The 16348-nt window shown below is 46.9% G+C and overlaps 1 protein-coding gene across 1 annotated transcript in view; it reads left to right on the top strand.

The window, feature by feature from the left end:
* Positions 1-13273, top strand: part of FYN (FYN proto-oncogene, Src family tyrosine kinase) — a 216377-nt gene extending 203104 nt beyond the window's left edge. Inside the window, 2 exon segments of the mRNA XM_023254266.2 lie at positions 526-657; positions 12081-13273. Of these exon segments, the coding sequence (XP_023110034.2) occupies positions 526-657; positions 12081-12289 (341 nt within the window). The 3' untranslated portion in view covers positions 12290-13273.
* Positions 13274-16348: the final 3075 nt, after the last annotated feature.

Below are 16348 nucleotides of genomic sequence, written 5' to 3'. Positions count from 1 at the left end.
TCTTCACCTTGAGACAATCACGGTGGTTTGATTTGGTTTTTATGTACCTCGTAAGAACACACTCTGGCCTTTCTATATCAAAGAATTCATGAGAGTAGCATTATGATTTAATACTATATATATTTATTAAAATATGACATAATTTCAAAGCAAAAAGAAAAGACGTATGAAATGAGTTCCCTAAATCGCAGGTCAGCCCCTTATCCAGACCAAACCTGTGACATTCAGTGTGATCATAGATTCCAGTTTCTAGAAACCAGAGCTTTAAGGAGCTTTGAACTCCCAACCCTTTGGTGGGCAAATTAACATTAAACTAGCTTGCTTAAGGTCACAGAGCCAGCACTAGACCCCACAGCTGCTCAGTTGTAGTCAGTTGTACTCCATTTCCTTATTGACCACTTTCTCCTCCTCCTCTGTGAACTTGCCTCTGTGAAAGTGGTTCCTAGCACTCTCCCTCCCCAGCCCCATACCCGGTGCCATATGCTCTCTGCCTGCCAAGTAATCAATCACATGTTCTTTCTGCAGGTGCAAAGTTCCCCATTAAGTGGACGGCCCCCGAAGCAGCCCTGTACGGGAGGTTCACGATCAAGTCTGACGTATGGTCTTTCGGAATCTTACTCACAGAGCTGGTCACCAAAGGAAGAGTGCCATACCCAGGTAAGGGCGGGACCTGGCAGCAATGGGCCTCCGATTGGATGCTGTCTTAGCACCATCTGGGGACACTTCTCAGTTTGCCTTCTAAGCCCCATCCTCAGCTTTCTGCTGTGCACGAGTTTAAAGAACACAAACAGGTATTTAGCCATGGGAAAGCAGAACTGGGAGCCACCATGGACATCATGCAGGCAAGCAGCTACCATGCATTGTATGCCAGGAGTCATGTGAACAGCAGCTAGTATGAGGTTTCAGTCCACCCCAGTGCATGGAATCTCCCCTCTCTCAGTAGGAGTGTGCATCCGTGGCTCCAGGAGCAGAAATGTGGCTGGCAGAAACTCAACCCAAATCGAGTTTGCAGACACTTCCAGGAAAGAGATGTGCTTTTTGATTACACTGTAGCATTGACCCATGGAGTGAACCTGGCGGGAAAATGCCTGGACCTGTTCTCTCTGCAGGCCCCAGCTCCAGATGGCCATAGAGAGCAGAGGCACATGCGAAACACAGTTTAGAGGCCACTCACTGCCCTGTGCTGAACAGTCAAAATATGCCCTAGAAGAACAAGTGCCACATAAAGAAATTAGAGATTCTTAGGCCCTGGAATTTTTCAGGATTGTCAGATTCATGCTTTTCAAAGAAACCACAGGTTTAGGTTTTCCACACTTAAATTCATTAATTTCGACAGATGGTGACATAAAGGACACTCGTGCCATTTCACCTCCACGCTTTAGTGGTTATATTACAGCACATGGACAATCTGCTTTCTGAAATGTTAAGGACATATTTTTCAGTTACTGTTGAGTGAAGAAAGAACATAGCTCCCCCTCATTCCCTGCCTAAGAAAGGAGCTTAAAAAAAAAAATAGCCAAGATAGAAACGATAGTGGAGATTAATGAGGAATTGAGGTCTTTTGCAAATCCTGGGTTTGTAATTCTATCTTTGCAGTCAGAGGAGACAGCGAGGGCAGATTAATTTGTAATCCCTTTGTTCGCTTTTATGATTATTTCTGGTCATTTTCAGAAAATGCAGAGAAGCAAAGAGGATCTCTTTTCAGGTTGGCGTGGCCTTGAGACTCCTAGGAGAGCCAGGCTGGCGCAGAGACAAAATGGACAAATTTCCGTGTCTCTGAAGCGCCAGCCCTGGGCCTTTCGAGATGCAGGTGGAAGTCCGTTCTCCTGCTGCGGGGGCGGCTCCTCCCAGCATGCACCAGTGGGCAGGCTCTCCAAGAGAGCCAAGCAGTATGCAAGAAAGGGCTGCCCGAGAGGGGCCTGGAGCACAGCAGGGGCATTTTTGAGTTGCTTCTCAAGGGGGAAAATGTGCAGGTCTTGGGATTTTGAAGATAAAAGGCATCTTTTTTTTTTTTTTTTTTTTTTTTTTGGCCTGAATTTTGAACCAATTTCTCCCTGAATCCCCCAGGTTTACGGTTGGCCAGTGTGTTGAATGCCGTGAAGGGGAAAAGGTTAATGTTGTTTTGCATTTCGTAAAGGCTTTCCTTTCAGTGATACAAAGCCGCTTTTTGTTTCTCAGGGTTGCACACAGAAACCCAGACAAAGGCGCAGGGGCTGGGGCCTCAGGGAAGGCAGGCAGGTGTGTGCTTCTAGGGAGAGTCTTTTACCAAGTTTGGTTCTAGCATAAAGAAAAGGGCCTTATTTTAGAACTCAGACTAGGGTTCATTCATTCAGCAGAGCGTCGGTGAGTGTGAACTGCACCGGGCATCTTACTCTACCTAGGAGATGAGTACAAATAAGACATTTCACACTCTCAGGAAACTGATTAAAGCCTTCCTGGAGTGAGGCACTGTTCAGGTTGCCTAGGATAGAACAATGAGCAAATAAACAAACGTAGTCCCAGCACTCATGGAATTTGCAGTCAGATAGATAAAAGATGCATCAAATCCAGGAAGACGTCAGTCTTTCCTGCTACTTATCTATTATTAGAGGAAATGATCCTCAAGGAGTGGATTACTTGGATTTACTCCCTGTGGGCCTCGAATCTTAATTCTGATAGTGGGGTCAGGGGCACCTGATCCAGGTATCTACAGAGGGACCTTTCCCTCAGAATCCTGTGAGGGTGGCAAAGGAGTTTGAAACGAGAACTGTGTGCTTTATTATGCATAGTTCTGTACTGTGAGCAGCTGCTGACGTGCGGAAGGCTTGGAGAGCTGCCCCGAGTCTGTGAGGGTAAGAGGACAGGTTCTGTCTGGGAAGCTTCATGGAGAAGGAAGCGAGTAGGGCCTCCTCCTCAAGTCAAGGAAGAGGGAAGAAGGTTCCAGACAAGGACCAGCATGCGGGAAGGCAGCAAAGCCTGGGACAACGGTGCTTGTTCAAGGAGCTGCAGGAATAAGGAATTTGAGGGCCATGACGTGAAGCCTGGAAGTGTGGCTGGAAAGTCCCGTGGCGAGGGCCTCACGTGCTACCACGGGGAGGCTCTGGGGCCTGGCTGGTCGGCAGCAGTGGCCAGGGGAGCTTTGTCAGCAGGCGAGTGGCCTGAGCTGCCCCTCGCCCACAAACAGCCACAGAAGATTGTTCCCAGGCCCATTCCTAGCCATGGGTGCTTCTCGGGTGTTTTTCTTGTTGTTGTTTTTTAACGTAGTTATAATCCTATTTAATTGGACTTCTGTATCTTACAGTAAACTCTTCTTGAGGGAGAGGCTTTTACAGAGGAATTCCAATTACAGGATTATTACCTTAATGAAGGATAACAGTTCCTAAGGCACAGCATCATTAAGCTTCATCCAGATGTCACTGTGCAAGGAAGGACCTTCCTGTCCGCATCCTCGGTGTTGGCGTGGCCGAGTCAATGTGTGCCAAGGCATGGCTTCTCTGCCGCACCGAAACCTCGTGTCTGTCGGTGGTACCCGAGGACAGAGTCCCAGTGCCTGTCCCTCGTGCCGACATCGCAATGTAGAAATTTTGCAGTTGGCTACGGTATATTTTTAAGCAATTCCTTTTGCAAGAACGGTAGGTGGCGGTATTTTCCTGAATTCTTTCACACCTGAGAATGACCTTCTGTCACCTTCACACAGAGAAAAGGTACTTTGGCTGCACGACGAGGATGAGGTCAAGGGAGGGGAGATGACTTCTCCGTGGGCTCATAAAGCTTGCCAGGCATATTTGCCCAGCACGAGAGAAGTTCCAGAAGGGAGAATCAGAGAAGAAGCTTAGAATGGAGTATGTGAGGTGTGACCCCATGAAGAGCAGAAGGGTTGAGGAGACAATGAAACATGGGCCGCCTGGTCGGTTAGCTGGTTCTGAAAAAGGAATGGATTAAAAGGACAATCTCAAACTGAATGACAGCCTTGGAGCCAAAGAAAAAAATACGGAAGTGTGACGCTGAGATTAACAGGGAGGTAGCGGACAGGAGTCGCACACACCACCCTCCCAGACAAAGGTTGCTTCCGAGATTTGCCACAGAGATGCACACGGTTGCAAAGAACCACTCAGTTTTACAGGTTCCCTGGGAGCAGCCTGACCTGAACGCATTCTAGGCCCAGCAGTATAACTTGCTTTTCTGTGAGCCAAGGTGCAGAACCATTCTTTGCGTCAAGATTAGAATGGATTTTGTACCGAGAGGGTTGTTTATGTGAGAAATGAAAATACGCACGTAAAAGGAGTTTTCTGGGGTTGATGCATAAAATCAGAGTTCCGCATTTTAAGCCGTCATGTCACCTTCAAAACCTCCCTCACCTCCTCCTTTTCCTCTTTGCCTCCACTGCCCTGTGTCAGGCTGTCGTCCACTCTGCAGTGACCTCTTCGTGGGACTTCCGCTTCAGTTTCTCCTCCCCTCCACCCATTCTGTCACTGTCACCACCAGGCTGTTATCCTAGAAAACAGAGACCTGGTTATCTTACTCTCCCAGTTAAAAATGTCTGTGGCTTCCCTTCACCTTCCAGAGAAACTCCAGAAGACTTAGCTTTGCATAGTCCTTACTAACCCTTTCCTTGAGGGGGAAAAAAAAATCTCCCGGAGTCATTCCACATGCTCCACATGCTTAATATTTATTGAGCACCTACTGTATGCCAGGAACTCTTCACACACCAGGAGTACAGCACTCAGCCTACAGACAGAAACTCGTGCCCTCACGAGTGTTTATTCTTCTTGGAAGAGACAGACAATGAACCAAGATAATAAGCTGACTATGTTCGGTATTGGCTGGGTGGTAATAAGTATGGAGAAAAATAAAGCGGGGAAGGGGGTGGAGGGTGGCATCTGAGGAAAGGCCTGGAAAGAAGCAAGGCTAGCCAGGTAGCTGTGTGGCAGGGAGTCTTTCTTCAGAGGATCCCAGAGACAGCGAGGCCCTGAAAACAGGAGGCCAGTGCGGCTGGAGCTGAGGGAACAGGAGGTCTGAGAGGCCCCCAGGTAGATCAGATGGGGCCTTCCTAGGTGCTTAGTAGGACTTTAACTTTGGGGAGTCACTGAAGGGCTTGAGCAGGAGTGACGTGATCTGACGTGAGTTCTCTCTCGCCACTCCCAGCCCTTCCCTCTGACCTGTGAGTCGCTCTCTCGGCTTCACTGCCTGCCTCAGAATCCTTCAAAGCCCAGCCCAGCCATCACCTCCTCCGTGTAGCTTTCTTCGTGTCCATACCAAGTGGCTCACCCCTTGTGCTCACTTCCGTGATACCTGGTACATCTCTGTCAAAGTCCCTGACCATGTGTCTGTATTTCACAGCAGCTCTGAGCGGCCAAGGGACAGGAGCTCCTTTATATGTTGCCAGTGCTCAGCAGTGTCTCCCCATAGTAGACTCTCAATAAGTGTAACCATGTGGAGCGATGGATGAATGGATTGATTGATCGATGGGTAGATGGCTGGATGTATCAATGGATGGATTGATGGACGGATAGTTGGATAGCAAAAAAAAAAAAACCCAAAAAACAGATTATGCCTATGAGGTTTTTGAAACAAGATTTTTTAGTTTGGCTGAGAACCTTTAAAGCCTCCAACTCTATTCCATCATCTCCACACGTAAATATAGCATGTATTGTCCCAGCCACGAGATAATCTCTGTCCTCAGAGCTGTTCTGGGAAATGGACACTGTGGTCAGTTGAGACACCATGTTCCACCCTGTTCTAGGCAGAATGTTCTGGCCATCCTGTGCCCTGGCTCTCAACTGAACACCTGCTTTGTGACTTTGGCAGGATCTAGCAAAGCAGGATCATTTTCTTAAGCACATCACATTTGTCCGTGCATTTGAAGCACTTTCAAATCTTTTAAATAAGTGACAGCTGCCTGGCTTTCATGAATATATCCAGTCACCTGACGATGGCTCGAAGAGGCAAAGGAAATTAGTGAAACTAGAAGCCACCTCCCTTAGAGAATTAGAAATCCTGCCCTTCTCCTCCCTCTGCCCCACTCAGATGCCCTGAATCGTAGACATACATTCCTCTGTGTTCAGCAGCCCATTTTCATCACCTGCACTCTTACTATTCCTGCTGTGCTCAGCATGCCGACAGAGCAGATTTTTCTTGGGGTAGGAAGTGATTAGACTCTCCAGCAGGAAAATGGGAAGCAGAATGAAAACTGTCAGCCAGGGGTGCTTTGCCCTCTGCCCTCTCCACGCCCATCCACAGTCCCCAGGGCTTCTCCTTTCAGCTCATGACGTTCCCCCAGAGAGGGAATCCTGCCTGGATGCCCGGGAGTCATGTTGCCACCTATCCTTACAAGATCTCTCTCAGCCAGTGTGGCTGGCGAGGGAAGAAAGGAGGGGAGGAAAATGCAGGTGGAGAGGGCAGCCGGAGAGGAACTTTCCATTCCTGAGCCCTGCATTCTGCTGCCCTTCATTTCAGCTGTGTTGCCATGGCCTTCCCAATGGACACCCTCACCCCCTTCCTCACTTCTCTTCTGGGACAAAAGAGTTCTTCTCAGCACTGCGTGATCAACTTTAAAATTGTGTATCATGGCACCTGAGTAGCTGTTACTTCCGTATTTACTAATATAGCAGACTTAATAAAAACAGCTGCCCTGGGCGCCTGGGGAACTTAGTCGGTTAAGCGCCCGACTTCAGCTCAGGTCATGATCTCCGGTTCAGTGAATGTCAGTCCCACGTTGGGCTCTCTGCTGTCAGCGTGGAGCTCACTTCAGATCCTCTTTCCCCCTGTCTCTCTCTGCCTCTCCCCCGCTTGTGCTTGCTCTCTCTCTCTCTCTCTCTCTCTCTGTCTCAAAAATAAACATTTTTTAAAAATTAAATAAATAAATAAATAATAAAAGCAGCTGCCCTGAGGGTATCTGGTAAAAATGGGGCAAGAGAAACAAAACCACTCATTATTGTGCCTTCTCAATGTCACTCCTTTATTTTCATTATGCTCTTTGATCAGCATCTGTCTGCCCTAAATTTGTACTTTGATCCTTCACCAGACCTGACGTGACACATCCTGATTGTCGCCCAGTAAGACAACTAGAGCACGTGACGGTCTGGTAGCACAGGCTCGTGCTGAGCAAGCACCATTAGCATAGCTCTCCTTCCCCTGGCATTAGCACAGCACTGCTCAACAGACACAGACGAGTAAACAGAAGGAGATTTTTACAGGGTTTATGCAGAGAAGCAAGGGGGAGCCTCTGACGAAAGCCTTATGCACAATAGAGCATAATGTCCTTGGAATGAAAAGCTCAGTTTGCAAAAGTAATCTTGATGTCTGATAACCTAACATCATGCCCGTTGTTAAAGTGCTTAATTTTTCCATGGCACAAAAATCCAGGTTCTTGCAACCCATGGTCAAATCCAGATGCAGCCTTGATCCGGTAACAGCGAAAATCCCTGATGGTGCAGAGACGGCCCCTCCGAGATCCATATTAGGAGGCTGCACAAACGGGAAGCCGTAAAGCAAAACCCTCTTCTGTCATAGAAGACCGTTTTTTGTCTTTTTTTCAAACAGCTAAGAGCACAGTTGACAAATGTTGACAATTTTGTTGACAAATGAAGAAACTGAGGCCGGGGGAGGTCAGGTCATCTGCTGAGAGACCCCGTGAGAGGATACAGAGTCAGAAGTAGTGCAGTGGCTCTGCCAGTGAAAATGAGGGTTGGTTTTTTTTTAACTTCTCTAAAGAACCTAAAAGAAAAGAAGGAAGGGAGGCTCTACTGAGTTAATATGTAGCCTAGAGGAGAAGAATAGGAAAGTTTAAAAGAAGAGGAGGGAGAAAGACAACAAAGAGCAAAGGGAAAGAAAACACACACACACACACACACACACACACACACACACATACACACAGGAAAATCGATAGTGAGAGTTGGAAGCTTGACCCTAATTCAGAAATCAGGAGGAAGCCAGCAAAATGATTTAGAAAGGACAATCTAGTCCTAACAACAGGAAGTGAGTACAGTCCACTTGGCTGGAGAGTCTCAGCTGTAGTGCTTTGGGCAGACCGACTGGAAACAATGCTCTCTCCCTGACCATGTCCGGGCAAGCCCGAAATCCGTGGTGACAGGAGGCCCGGCGGAGGATCTGGGGAAGAGGAATCTGAAAGCAAACCCTGGGACAGCCAGCAGGCCCCACAGGTTTCCGTGGACTGAGGACCATTAAGCAGTACCCTGTGAGGGTGGCCGTGACAGTGGCCCATTTTCCCACGCCGTGAGAGGACAGGGGCCGCACGGCGGGGTCAGAAGAGGACGGGGTTGAGTCCCCAGCCCCTAGGTCCTGCTCCGATGCGGAGGTTGGGAAGCAGGGCACACACTCAGCTTTGCTTTGTGAATATGACACCTCCCACAGTCAGCCACGACTGGTGGTGGAGACCACCCTCCCACTGAAAAAGGGTCTGTATTGCAGCCCCTACCAGGAAACGCGGAGGCCCAAACTGTTGATGACCGCATTTCCCTAAAACATGCCCGTACGCCATGTTTTAAAGCTTCTGTCTTTTCTCTTTCTCTGCTAGCATTCTCCCCACTGAAAAGGGAGAAAAAAGAAAAACAAATTCTTGAAATGATTTTTCAAAATTATTCTTATTGCTGAGGAAACTATTCTTTTCAGTATGAACCCCCTTAATCCGGCAGTTGTTTGTAGAGTAAAAACTAGCTTAAGCCTTGCTTGGCAGGCAAGCTCTCGATTGTGCAGGGTCGTGAAGGTGCCGTCCGCAGGTCAGCCGTGTGGGCTCTGGCTTACGGACGGTTGGAAAAGAGCCGATCCCGCTCACGCTGTCGTCACCAGCCGGTGTATTGTCTTGTTTCCCGCTTTTCTGGCAAAGCTGTCATTGGTATGTTTCGCTTTGGCCCAGTGTGTGGAATTGGTTACATATGGTCCCTGCGCTTTGAGAGGCCCAGGGAGAGGAGGCATGAGAAGAGAAGAAAGAGGAGGAGCGAGACAAGGAGCAGGCACATGACTGCCGGCATGGGCCTGCTGGTGGCCTACGTGGGTCCCCTGGCTACAGCCGCCCAGGAAGCAGGCTGTCTCGGGGGATGCTACAGGTATAGGGTCAAGTTATTCTTTTTTTTTTTTTTTTTTAACGTTTATTTATTTTTGAGACAGAGAGAGAGAGACAGAGCATGAACGGGGGAGGGGCAGAGAGAGAGGGAGACGCAGAATCTGAAACAGGCTCCAGGCTCTGAGCTGTCAGCACAGAGCCCGACGCGGGGCTCGAACTCACGGACCGTGAGATCGTGACCTGAGCTGAAGTCGGATGCTTAACCGACTGAGCCACCCAGGCGCCCCGGGTCAAGTTATTCTATCTGCTGTGTCTGGGACTTGGGCAGAGCGCTGGAAAAATAGGCCTGACCCAAGTGGCCAATTAAACTTTCCATTGGCAGAGATTGGATTAAGAGTTTAAAGAAATACATGAAATCTTTCCATTTGAGTAGTTTGTTTTTTAATGAAATGAAACATTTACTGACCTAAACCCCACAGAGCAATTGGAGAATGATTAATTAAACTCTGTGGTGCCATTTTGGACAGTCTCGATGCCAGAATAAAGCATTAGAAGGCGTTTGGGGGGGGGGGGGGGCGGGGAGGTGGTGGGGAAACCATGTCCGGAAGGGGCCTGTCAGGCCTTCTGACGTTCAGACCTTCTGCCTGTCTTTCCTCCCAGTTCCTACAGGTTCCTGGCAGGGGCAGAGACAAGGGGGCATTTCTGCAGGTTTGGGTCATATGGCTTCTGAGAGATTATGAAACCAAGGACCGTAGTAAAACACAGAGCAGAGGCTTTAGATAATGCCAGTCCTCACAAGAGATTACCCTCTCTTCCTCGCCTTTCTGGCCTGGGATGTACTTGTTCTTGCTGCCACCGCTCGGGCCAGAGGCTCCCAGCCACAACTCTCGGGCCCATATGTGCTTCAGAGTCAGACTTTTTTTTTTTTTTTTTAAAGAACATGCATACAGTGCATGGACCATTCATTATATAACATCCCAGGAGAGTCTGAAGCAGAAGTCTGTACTCAAATACATTCTTATTTCTATAGCAGTGTGTATGAATCAACAAAAATAGTAAATAGCCTCAGGTTTTATGGCCAGAATGAGGTCAGTTCAGATCAGTTTTGCTGCCAAGTGAATTACCAGCACTTCTGGTTTGCAGATCCTGTGGGATTTAGGGCCAGTGGATAAGGGAATGCTGCCCCCTTCCCCTCACTCCATTTGTCCAGAGGTCTGCAGGACGTTCTGGCAGCATCATGTTTTTCCCCTTGCTTCCAGCTCCTCACCCCATCCCGAGTTTTCAAAATGAGTTTTCAGCAGTTGGAGGAGGATTTAAGCTAATTAGCCACAGAGCTGACCAAACACCCAACTGAAGAGGGCACCTGTGAAATCAGGCATGGCATGGAGGCAGGGGGCCCACATTGGTTCATTAAACCTCTCGCACTAAACGGGGCATCACTCCCAAAACATGAGCAAGGTTATGCGAGAATAATTAAATTGAAGGCCTATTTCAACACAGCAGGAATAATATATGGATTTTATCACAAGAAGTTACAGTGGTGGAGAATAAGAAAGCATCCTAAAAGGGCTTGCACAGGCATGTGACTGACGGGGCCATGGCTGGCGGCCACAGGATAAACCCAGGTCCAAAAGTAACAACAAAACAAGAAGAATGGCAACAGACCCCAGAAGTCAGGACAAGGTTACGCCCTGGGCCCAGCTCCTCCAGAATTAAAGGAAACTGCTTCGTGTATATGCTATGGTCTTCTCATTGTATCCCTGAGATAGGGGGAAAAAATCTTGGTTTCTGCATGGCTTGAAACCATATTTTGTTTAAAACAAACAAACAAACAAACCAGGTCAGAGGTTGGAAAGGATTCCAAATTAGACTTGGGGCCAAGGGAGCAGCCAAAACATACAAGTGCTTGGCAGGCGATGGCAGAATGCGATATGTCAGGAAAAGGAAGGAGAACTAGAGGATAGTGTCTGGCAGTGATTGGAGTAGGGTCAGGGCGCTCCCCTCACCCCACGTATGGTATTTCCTGCTCTTGTCAGGAAGGCCAACGTGCAGGGAGGCTGCGTCCTCCAGAAGGGTTAGCAGTCTCCCCGACTGTCTCCTGTTTGTGCAGCCTGAGCTCGCAACATTAGGCAGTTCCCCCAGAGGGTCACAGAGGTCTCAAATGATAGATGGCCTGTCCAAGGTCATCAGTAAACACAGCCCCCGGAGGCGCCCTGTCTCCCCATGAAAGTCACCAAACCCCAGGGCACCTCGGGGTCGCTGGGCCAGATGGTACCCAGCCTTGCCGACATGATGGCAGATCTCAGCTGGGGGTGCAGGCTGGGGGGGCAGGGGGGGCACCGGAAGCTTGCCCGGGCACAAGCAAAACGAATTTATGAAGTTCGTAAGTGGAGCTTCTAGATGCTATCAACATGGACAGTGTATGTTTCATTCCATGGATTTCTGTTTCTTTGCCTGCTTCATTCATATTTTTTTTATCAGTTTCACAGAATTGTAATTTACAAACAATAGAATTCAGCCATTTTGGGAGCACAATGAGTTTTGACAAACATGAACTAGTCACACCGCTGCGTACGAGATCTAGAACAGGAGTTGGCAGGTTATGGTCTGTGGGCCAAATCCAACTCCCACCTGTTTTTTCTTTTGTGTCTTTAAAGGGCTATTAAGAAAAATAATCTGCGGCAGAGATCGTATGCAGCCCACTAAGCCTCAAACATTTGCTATCTGGCCTTTACAGCCGTTGATTGCTGAGCCCTGAAACCGAAGGTTCCCATCACCCCTCAGTGTGCCCTGCAGCCCCTGTGCAGACGTTCCCCTCCCCTTACCCCTGGCGACCACTGATCTGCTTTCTGTCACTGTAGCTTCGCTTTTACTAGAACTTCACAGAAACGGAATCATACAGTATGTTGCCTTTTGCGTCTGGCTCCTTTCACTCACAATGCTTTTGAGATTCATCGGTAGCAGTTGCACATTTCCTGTTTATTTCTGAGTGGAGCAGTGCCCCTTGAACCACGTGCAGGCTCAAGGTAGAAGGAAGGGGAGCGGCAGGGCCCACACTCACTGCCTTGTCTTGCAGGCATGAACAACCGGGAGGTGCTGGAGCAGGTGGAGCGCGGCTACAGGATGCCCTGTCCGCAGGACTGCCCCATCTCTCTCCACGAGCTCATGATCCACTGCTGGAAAAAGGACCCGGAGGAGCGGCCCACTTTCGAGTACTTGCAGGGCTTCCTGGAAGACTACTTCACCGCCACAGAGCCCCAGTACCAGCCTGGTGAAAACCTGTGAGACCTGGGTCTGCAGAGAGAGGCCTTATCCAAGAGGCTTCCCCGCCCCCTCCCCATTAGCTTTCAGTTCCGTAGCCGGCTGCTGCCCGAGCAGCGAGAGCCGTCCTGGATCAGATTGCATGTGACTCTGAAGCTGACGAACTTCCATGGCCCTCATTAATGACACTTGTCCCCAAATCCGAACCTCCTCTGTGAAGCATACGAGACAGAACCTTGTTATTTCTCAGACTTTGGAAAATGCATTGTATTGATGTTATGTAAAAGGCCAAACCTCTGTTCAGTGTAAATAGTTACTCCAGTGCCAACAATCCTAGTGCTTTCCTTTTTTTAAAATGCAAATCCTATGTGATTTTAACTGTCTTCACCTGATTCAACTAAAAAAAAAAAGTATTATTTTCCAAAAGTGGCCTCTTTGTCTAAAACAATAAAATTTTTTTTCATGTTTTAACAAAAACCAATCAGGACAGGTGTTTGTTTTTTTTTTTCTTTTTTATAAATATGAATATATATATAATATATCTGTCCCTGTACATACACCACGTGGGTGCTAATGTGGAGACCATGGCCAACCCAGGCCATAAAGCCTCGGGACCCAGAGTGAGGATTTTACTGCCAAATCTGCATAAAAGCCCTGGTATTACTCTGCACACCAGTGGCATCCTTTTTGGCTTTTGCAAAGCATGATCCTTTTTTCTTTTTAATTTAGATTGCACTTTTTTGGTTCATGATTGTACCTGTAGATGGCTGTTACTTTGATTCTTTTCAAAAGCAGCTCCAGAGCTGGATTCACAAGTTCTGTTTCCAGTATTTGCTTTGACTTAACTGCAATTTGGTCTTGAAACCTAAAAGCGTGTTTAAGCAAGCCAACGGCCAATACCACCAGGGGAACTGGAAGGTGGATAACCACACATACTTCTTGTACAAAAATATGAATGCTGAAATGTTTCAAACTTTTTTTTTTAATTTAATAAACCTTGTAACCACATTTAAATGGTCTAAAACCCATAGCGTTATAGTCTTGGCAACCTGCTAAACTTTCTCATGCAACTAAAACTTGGTGGGGGGGGGGGGTTGTACATTTCCCATTGTAAAATAAGTGTTTTAAACATCCTGTACTGCTAATGAAATGACTTTCTATATGTCCGAGAAGTCTCCAGTGGAATAACTATGCACTACTTTACATTTCATGGGGATGCACCAAAAAAAAAAAAGAAAGAAAGAAAAAGGAAAAAAAGGAAAAAAAAAAGTACTACATTTTTAGTTGCTGTTTGTACCAACCTTGAATTACATGTTTAACAACAAATCAAAAAACCTATTTCTATTAAGTTTTTAATGCTGGGTAGCAACTCTGAAATCTTAATTCCTTTTTTTGTTATGATTTATTTGTGAGTTTACATTTTTACATTGTTTAACTTTCTTAATTTAGTAATTAAAAAGAGAGCATTTTACATTTGAATTTTTTTTTGTTCATTTGTTTAAATCATGGAAGGTACTAGAACAGTGACACTGCCCCACTGCCAGGTGGCAAGGAGCTACCTGGTGAATTTAACCATTGTGCAGTGATTTCCAAATGACAGAAACATTCAGAAAGAACACCGAGAGTGGGGACTTCTCCCCCTGCCCTGCCCCGCCCCCCAGAAGGGTTAGGCTGTTGTCTAGCTAGTTCAGAGGATCATTAGAGCAAGATTAAGCATACTTTAATGTTTTCACCTACCAGACACTTTTGCTAACTGGAATTTTCTGTATCCCGCTTGTAGGAGAAAGACAATTTCAAGAAGAAGCACTGTTCCCCTAGAGTCAGTATATGTCTTTCCCAGTGGCCCTCTACATCCGCAAGCATGTCGCTAAGCAGGGAAGCAACCTGGTGTGGTAGGAGGGGCAGTGGGTAGACTGCACCTACTATCCAGGCCTGGCTCTGCGCTCATTCAACTGTGGGACCTCCAACAGCCATCTGGCACCTCTGTTTAGGGTCCTGAATGCAGAAATGAAGGGGTCGGATGAGATCCTACAGATCTAAGACCTACAGATCTAAGACCCTGTGATTCGAAGATCACTGCTATCGTGGGATTATACAAGGAGAGTTTTTTTGCTGAAATAATCTTTATATTTAGAAAGGGTTTCCAACGTTTAAAAAAAAAGGATAAAACAAAGGGATTTTCTGGCTAATCAATCAAGTCTTTATGGTATTGTTTTTGGTATTGATGCAGTTGCTAAATTGATAAAATTTCAAAGATCTCTACAATTACCATCACATTACTGGGCAATTTATTAACACGTTCGAGATATTTTTAAAGACAACTTTGTTTTTAATCCTCGCGTCCCACTAGGTTGGATAATTGGCATATATTCTCTGGAGGATTGTTGTGTGTTTTTGATTCAGTCATTCAAAACAAAAAAAAACAAGAACGAAAAAGTTATATACGCTGCTTTGAAAAGAGATTCTTCTAGAAAACAAACTTAGTTTCTTCAAACCAAAGTATAGCCTTTAATTCATCAGTTGAGTTTGTCGTGGATTCTTGCCTATGAAGCAAAGCTTGAGAATTGGGTTGACCCCAGGGCACTCTGACATAGAGTGGCACGCTGGAACTGCTCTGAAACATCTTGTGTAGGGTTGCAGTAGAGAAGTAAAAATGTAGCTATGAATACAGAGAAATCAGAGATGTTTTCAGGTTCCTTCTTCCTAACAGTAATGTGCTACCCGGAGATGTTCCTGAGGTAGACCAGTCCAGGCAAATGAAACTACCTCGATTCCCAACACATGCCAAGAAGCCTCTGTCCCTCACAAGTTGTAGACGTTTGGAGCGAGGAAACTAAATCCACTGACCAGAAAGCTCTCTTTTTCAGAACGAAAAATACAGACCTACCTCAGAGAGAGAGGGTGCAGGTTCTGACCCCAGACCCTCTCACTAAAGCAAGCCGAATGTTTTGGCTTCCCAGCGCATATAAAAGTTGTGTTTACACCACACAAGTCTATGAAATGGGCGATGGCATTGTAAAACAATTCATTTAAAAATACTTTATTACTAAAAAAATGCTAATCATCGTCTGAGCTTTCAGTGAGCTGTGATAACTGATCACAGATCATCATAACGAATAGAATGATAACGAAAAAGTTTGAAATCCAGCGAGAATTACCAAAATGACAAGAGACACGTGAAGTGTGTCTGAAGCAAATGCTGTTGGAAGAATGGCACCAACAGACTGGGTCGATGCAGGGTGGCTGCAGACCTCCAGTCTGTAAAAAAACACGGTTTCAGCGAAGTGCAATGAAACGAGGTAGGCCTGGGTCCCAAAAGGTACCTTAGCAGCAAGCACCAGTGAAGTGTTTTGTCTTTAGTAACCTGGTAGTGAAGAAGCGCCCGCTCTGCTCCCTTGGGAGAGCTGGCTTCTGGCATTGCTGGACTGCAGAGGGGGACTTCCTAACGAACTATTTCTTTTTACTGTCTTAAAAATCAAATAATAGAGCCACTGGAGAAGGCAACTTGACAAAGCTCAGACACCGTAAATGTGACAAAATGAGTTCCGTTCAGCCACGCTCACCGCAGCTCATGCTCTCTGCGATGCTTTGCTCACGGTGCACTGATGGGCTGGGAGGGCCAGCGAGCCAGGAGTGGATGCGGGGCCTCCTGCGTGTTAGGGTGTCAGGGTGTAGACCCAAGCTAATGATGCATTTGGCTCTGACTTGGTCGTGGCAAAGAAAGGTGTATGGGGAGCCAGGCAGTTCCCCAAGAAAAGTGAAGGGTATTCATAAACCCTCAAATACAGCCACACTACTGAAGAGTTTCTGACAAGTGCCAGAGGGTGTTTACCTGCCTTGAGAAAGACAGGAATCCTCCTGTGGCTAAATCTTGGCACCAGAGGATTTTTCTAGTAGCATTGGAGCTGCAGAATTTTATCTGAAATTTCCTATGGGACCTTAAGAATGTATACTGCACTAATTGGAGTGGTTCTTCCAGGAGTCTTGAAAGAAGGTAAGGTTTTCAGCAGGATACAGAGAAGAGCTACAGAGACCTCCTGCATTTAGGATGTCATCTGTTCTTGCATCAGTGCACAGGGCAAG

The sequence above is a fragment of the Felis catus genome, chromosome B2 (assembly GCF_018350175.1).
Source record: "Felis catus isolate Fca126 chromosome B2, F.catus_Fca126_mat1.0, whole genome shotgun sequence".
NCBI lineage: Eukaryota > Metazoa > Chordata > Mammalia > Carnivora > Felidae > Felis > Felis catus.
This window is presented reverse-complemented; position numbering and strand designations above follow the sequence as displayed.